We start from the raw sequence: 6227 nt of genomic DNA on the forward strand, positions 1-6227 counted from the left end.
GCTGCAATCTCCGTGCGCCGCAACAGTTTGGAAGAACGTCGGAGAAGCTTGGAAGAGTCGCGCCGGCTTAGAAATAGCTTATCTTGTACTTTTGATGAGAGGGGATCACATGATGAGAGTCATAAGGGACTGGGCGCTGCTTGTCAAAAAGATATATCTTCTGGAGATGTCAAAGCACCGCCAGGCGCAGGGGCATACAATAAGCAGGTCAATAGCGACGCAGTAACAGATGTGGAGAAATTACGCATAGATTATAATAACTACTGGCTCTTTTTCCGGCGACACATGTACGCACTTCTTGTCAAACGCATGCTGTACCTTAAGCGCGATAAAAAGGCATGGGTGTATCAATTCGTTTTACCCGCTCTTTTCGTGTTGGTCGGCTGCCTGCTGATGAGAGCTGGAGTCAACAGTATCTTTGCCGAGAAAATGCCTCCCCTGACTCTCAGTCTTGATGCGTACAATCCGGGCATCCAAATAAACCGCAACCCGCTGCCCTACAATGCGGAGGGTGAATCGTTCATATTTACGATGTGGGAGGGAAATCAACAGATGGAAAATCCGAATGTCGTGGGACAGGACGTGATCATGGCTGGCATTCCTTCAGGTTCGACCTTGCCGACGTACAGTATTGCGGCCAACTCGGTTCAAAACATGAGCTCTGGCCTTCTGGACACGCGAAGGGACTGGAAAGCTTCCCGGTACGGCGCGTTGACTTTCGCCGTAGTAGACGACTTGGAGGAGTTCAATTACAATGTACACGCGAACTACACAGGCGCTCATTCGTCGGCCATATTTGCAAACTTGATCAACGACGCACTGCTGCAGCAGTACGCTCCTGGCTCGAGCATCAAAACGACAATCAAGCCATTGGGAGTCACACGGAATGAGATCAGCACTGCAGCCTCTTTTGACGGATTTACCATCGTGATAATGATGATGTTGGCATTCGCGTTCATTCCGGCAGCATTTGCTGTCTTTGTTGTGCGTGAGCGTGAGACGAAAGCAAAGCATCTACAGCTAGTATCGGGGGTATCGTTCTTGTCGTACTGGCTTTCTACGTGGCTGTTTGACTTCGCAAGCTATCAGGTGCCGCTTTGGATGACAATCGTGATCCTCAAGCTGTTCGATGCTCGGGCGTTAATGAACGGAAAGGCTTTCGGAGCTACGGTCCTATTGATGGAATTGTTTGGAACATCGGTCACAGGATTCACATATTTAACGACGTTTTCTTTCAGGAGACATTCAAGAATTCAGGTTGCGACAATAATGTTGAACTTCATGTGCGGCGTTGTTCTTGTGACCTTGACGGTGATGATGACCTTCATTCCAATCACCCGCGATGTGGCTTTGAAATTGGTGTATCTTTTCAGGCTCGCTCCGCCATTCGCTGCAGGAAATGGGCTCTTGAATGTCGTCTTCACGGACTTCTTTTCGTCGCTGGATCAGAAACAATACACACCATACTCGTTGAACATCGCCGGGTACTCTATGATCTACATGAGTGTGGAGACTGTAGTATATTTCGTCCTGGTCTTGTGGGTCGAGTACTTGATCCGTCGTCCTACCGTATCGAAGCTTTTAGAGGGCGGCTCTTCGTCGATGGCTGCGAAGGACTGCTCTGGAAAAGACGAAGCCGTGCTGGAGGAGGAGAATCGCGTGCGTCGCGAGGCAACGATAGACACAATGAAAGCGGGAGGGGATGTCGTGGTGATCAAGGACATGACCAAGACGTATCGTGGCGGGAAACTAGCTGTGAGGGGCATGTCTCTTGGCATCCCTAATGGGGAGTGCTTCGGTCTGCTTGGTGTGAACGGTGCAGGCAAAACGACCACGCTGAGCATTCTGACGGCTGAGTTCCCGCCGTCGTCAGGGCAGGTGTGGCTTGGCGGGTACGACATCGCTGACAACCCGGAAGTGGTTCGCCGCCTGGTAGGGTACTGTCCTCAGTTCGACGCTCTTTTCGATCTGCTGACTGGTCAGGAGCATTTGGAGCTGTACGCCCGTGTGAAGGGGTTGAGCGAGGCGCAAGTGAAGACGGTGGTAGCGCGGAAAGTAATGGAGATGGACTTGGTGGAATTTGCGAACCGGAACGCTACGACTTACTCGGGAGGCAACAGGCGCAAGCTGAGCGTGGCCATGGCTATGATCGGCTCTCCTCAGATCGTGATTCTGGATGAGCCTAGCTCTGGAATGGACGCTGTGGCTCGTCGCTTCATGTGGAAGGTCATCAGCGACATCACGACAAAGCGGGGCGAATGCTGTGTGATCCTCACGACACACAGCATGGAGGAATGTGAGGCGCTGTGCACACGCATCGGCATAATGGTGGGAGGCCGCTTCCGGTGCATGGGGTCTGCGCAGCATCTCAAGTCGCGATACGGGATGGGCTACCAGCTAGAAATCTCCGTCGCATTGCCACGTGGGGAGATTGTACCGGCCAGTGACGACGAGGACAGTGGGGACGAGACAGAGGGCAAACGAATGGTCCTGCCGGCGGACGACACCTTTTTGGCTCGCCTCGAAGGCGCGGCGGCACGTCTCTCAACGGAGCGCTTCACTATGCCGCAGCTAGAGATAGCTCTAGCAGCTATCGACAAGGCAGCGTGGCTTGAGGTTATCTCACCGACGGGCACTGGAGCAGATGTATGGCAAACGGTGACGGCTTCAGGTAGTATAGGTGTGCGGGAGTTTGCTGGTTGGTGCTCGTTGGAGGACCGTATGGAGAGTATTTTGAGGTTTATAATGGACAACTACCCCGATGCCGTCCTGCGAGAGCGCCAAGGCACCAAGGTTCGCTTCGAGATTCCGTCCAAGGACACAAATACAGGGGCGGCTCGCAAGCTCTCTGAGATGTTCGGCTTGATCGAAGATAACAAAGGGAGATTGCATGTAGAGGACTATTCGGTATGTCAAACGTCCTTGGAGCAGATCTTCAATTTCTTTGCCGGGCAACAGGAGGAAGAGAAGGGTCCTGCAGCAGGAATCATCAGGGATTTGAAGTCCTCGCTGGGCGTCACTATCGAAGATAAGAAGGGTACTTCGACAGCTCCCACGTGTGTCGGGGGCGGCTCGAAGGTCCTCCCTGCAGCGGCAATCATTTAAATCTCATTAATATTTTCTTCATTCAGAAGAGGCAGCAAATACTTGCCAGCTCTTCACTTTGTCTTTTTGAGTCAACAAGACGCAATCTGATTTGTCAAACGCAGGTGAGTCAGGCAATGTATGTTGCTGGTAGGGTCGAGATATATCAATACGAAGAGATCAGATGTCGCATGAATGGTCTTGCCGTGCCGTGCCAGCTGGACACGGTTAGGAAAGGAACAAGTTGATCTCTTTTTGATTCTTCTGATACCCTCTAGTAATAAAAGTAAGGGTTATCTGAGGAGCAATGGTTCACGATGCAAATCTTTGCAGCGTTATATAGGTGACATTATCAAGGGTTTTTAGGTGAGGGATTCAGACAGAGCGAAGAGGCCCTTGACGTGCTATACACGATGTACGATAAAATTGCTTCAGAAGATAGGATCCTGAAGGATTTTTGTAAGACACTATAGGAATACAAATTTACACAGCTAAAACAGTACGAGGAAGGACCAGGCTCCGCAGGAGGATTCCGTTGTGAACAACCGGAAAAAAGATATATGATCCTTCAAGTATCTGGGAATAGTCGGCCACAGTGAGCAAAAGAGTCAAAGAAAGATCGATACGTGGAATACAAATGCAATTGTAATTAATCCGTAGCATAGTGATGCGGATGGCATAGTGATGCAGGATGTGTTATTCGGTTGTAGGGTAGACTAAATTTTGCGGACGCATGTTTACAATCTGGATGCAGTTTTCAACCAAGTTACTACGCGTGAAACTATTTTTTGTACCTGCTTCTTCACGCCTCTCGCCTGGATGGAAGGCATTCCTTCTGTCCAGAAGGCGAATTCCTAGGTGTTTAATTATTGGTACTTTCTGAATCAACACAGAGCTCCGCATTTCTTTCATTACCTCAAAACTATGGCGTTGAGATGCAGCACTCACATGGCATCAAGGTCGTGGTGTTCTACAAAGCAGCGGCACACTGCGCAGACATGTTGGACGCTTTATCATATTACGTATTTAAAACATTCATGACTGGACGTATGACCGCGAGAATTCTGAAGAGCGGACGTCTTAGTATCTTTGAATTCGTTATTGATTGTCCATCATAACAAACGTACACGCTCCAGCCACAAAATCGATATTTCTCCGTCGCAGTCATTAGTTCTGAGGGAAGAGTAACTGAAGTAAAATGTATCCGCACCGTGTTGGTGCTTGGCAAAGGACACTTTGGCGCGTCTCAAAATTCAACGGTCGGCAGATTTGCTGACCATCTGGGCGGGACCGTTAAAGGAGTGAATCGACATTGCAGTGAACAGGTTCCATGTGAGGACTTCGTGTAGATATCGTACACGAAAAATCGAGTGCAGTGCAGTAGGTATATAAATACACTCTGTATATCGTGTCGCGCACTTGGATAGATGTACGACCTCGAGCGCCTTGTCAAAAAAGGTACGGTTGTGGCCCAGGCGCATCGGTGCATTTGTGCTTGTTTACATGTTCGCTGTAATAAACGATAAAGAAGCAGTTATAGTAGAAGTCAATGTAATTTTCAGGTGTAATTCTAGTAAGCTCGTATGCTAGACTAGACTGGGGAAAAAATGCCTTTATTTGCAAACATGAGTAAATTGATCCTTCAGCCTTCTCCCTTTCTCTCCGATTCATGCCGCAGTAAGACTGCTCACAAATATAGGGTCACCTGCGGTAAAATCTTCTTCCGCCCGACGCCTACGTGGCTAGGGCGTCCTTCGCTCTGACGGGCTTCCATGACAAAGTGTAGGGTATTTTGGCGTCAATGTTCGGTGCGTACTCGTGATGAAGAGGATTTAAGAGAAATATTCAATGTTTGCAGAGCTTTAAGGCGCGAATACAGCCTTTGTCAATATTTGCGTCCACGTCATGACATGCTTTGTGTCTCTGTGTCCTTATATTTGTGGGCTTCGAAGGAGCATTTTGAAAGAGGGCACGGTTTTTTCAAGGGGGACTCCTTACATCCGATAAAGTACTTTCTTTGTTCTCCCTTCAAAACCACACCCAAGATTTTTTATTGATTGCTTTTTGCAAGAATATACACCACGCATCATTTTATAATAGCTCAAATCCGCAATTCTTGAATTTTGGGTTTTTGTGACATTCTTTTGAGCAAAACAAGTAGATGGCTTGCCTTGAGCCATTTTATTTGCGCGCGCGGTCAAGCTCACAAGTCAACGATTTGAAAACTACCTTCCCCCTCAGATTTTAATATGGAAGAACAACTTATTAAGACGCAAGCATTGGAAGTCGTTCGTGATCGAGATCATGGCTCCTCTTGCGCTTACTCTCGGTATGCTGGCGATCTATAACACCATCAAGCCTCAAGTGCTGTTGGAGATGCTACCCAACGCTACTCGTACAATACGTTTTGATCATTTCCACGCAATTAACGGTAACCCACAATGTACTGGCTATGATTCCAACATCTTCTGGCGGTGCCCTACCCGAGATTGCAGTCCTGATGCCTGCAACAAGTTGGTGTTTGCGGTAGCTCCGTCCTCCAACACTGATGCAGCAGCAGCCGAAGCTGCCAATGCCCTGCAGCTCCGTGTGCAAGACTTGACAAACTCCAGCGTGTCGACACTACTTTTCCCTTCGGAGGCAGACTTGGATGCATACATTGCTCAACCGGACTACGCTGTCAACACGACCCTAAAAAATATCGGCGTGGCAGTTGTCTTCGATTCAGGTGCCCCCAACTGGCACTACCATTTGCGCGTGAACCGGACCGTGAATGAAGGGTATACCTACAATCTTCCGCCGACCACGCTGAGCACAGATAGCCTCTTAAAGAACCCGAATGACTGGCCTAAGGCATGCTCGCGATGCTCGTGCCAATATTTACAATCTTGGTACCAATCAGGGGCGCTAGCAGTGCAAAATCTGGTAGATTCATTCATCATCTCGCAAGCCGCCGGCACACCACGGAAGCTAACAGCCTCCGTGGTCAACTTTCCATCCCCTGGCTACACCGAAGCAGGATTTTGGGGGCAGGCGCAGTCCTTCTTCCCAATTTTTATGCTCGTTACAATTCTTTATTCAGTCTCCAATGTGGTGCGGAGTTTGGTAACTGAGAAAGAGGCTCGCATTCGGGAGGGTATGCG

The 6227-nt window shown here is 49.1% G+C and overlaps 1 protein-coding gene across 1 annotated transcript; it reads left to right on the plus strand.

Annotated features, from left to right (window-relative positions):
• Positions 1-1260: 1260 nt before the first annotated feature.
• Positions 1261-3731, plus strand: ABC-2.AB.A (antibiotic transport system ATP-binding protein; the record flags this gene model as incomplete). Its single annotated transcript, XM_005852493.1, has 1 exon — positions 1261-3731. A coding segment is annotated over one exon (1845 nt), but the record flags the coding sequence as incomplete, so codon positions are not given.
• Positions 3732-6227: the final 2496 nt, after the last annotated feature.

The sequence above is a fragment of the Nannochloropsis gaditana genome (genome assembly GCF_000240725.1).
Source record: "Nannochloropsis gaditana CCMP526 unplaced genomic scaffold scaffold1137, whole genome shotgun sequence".
NCBI classification, from domain to species: Eukaryota; class Eustigmatophyceae; order Eustigmatales; family Monodopsidaceae; genus Microchloropsis; species Microchloropsis gaditana.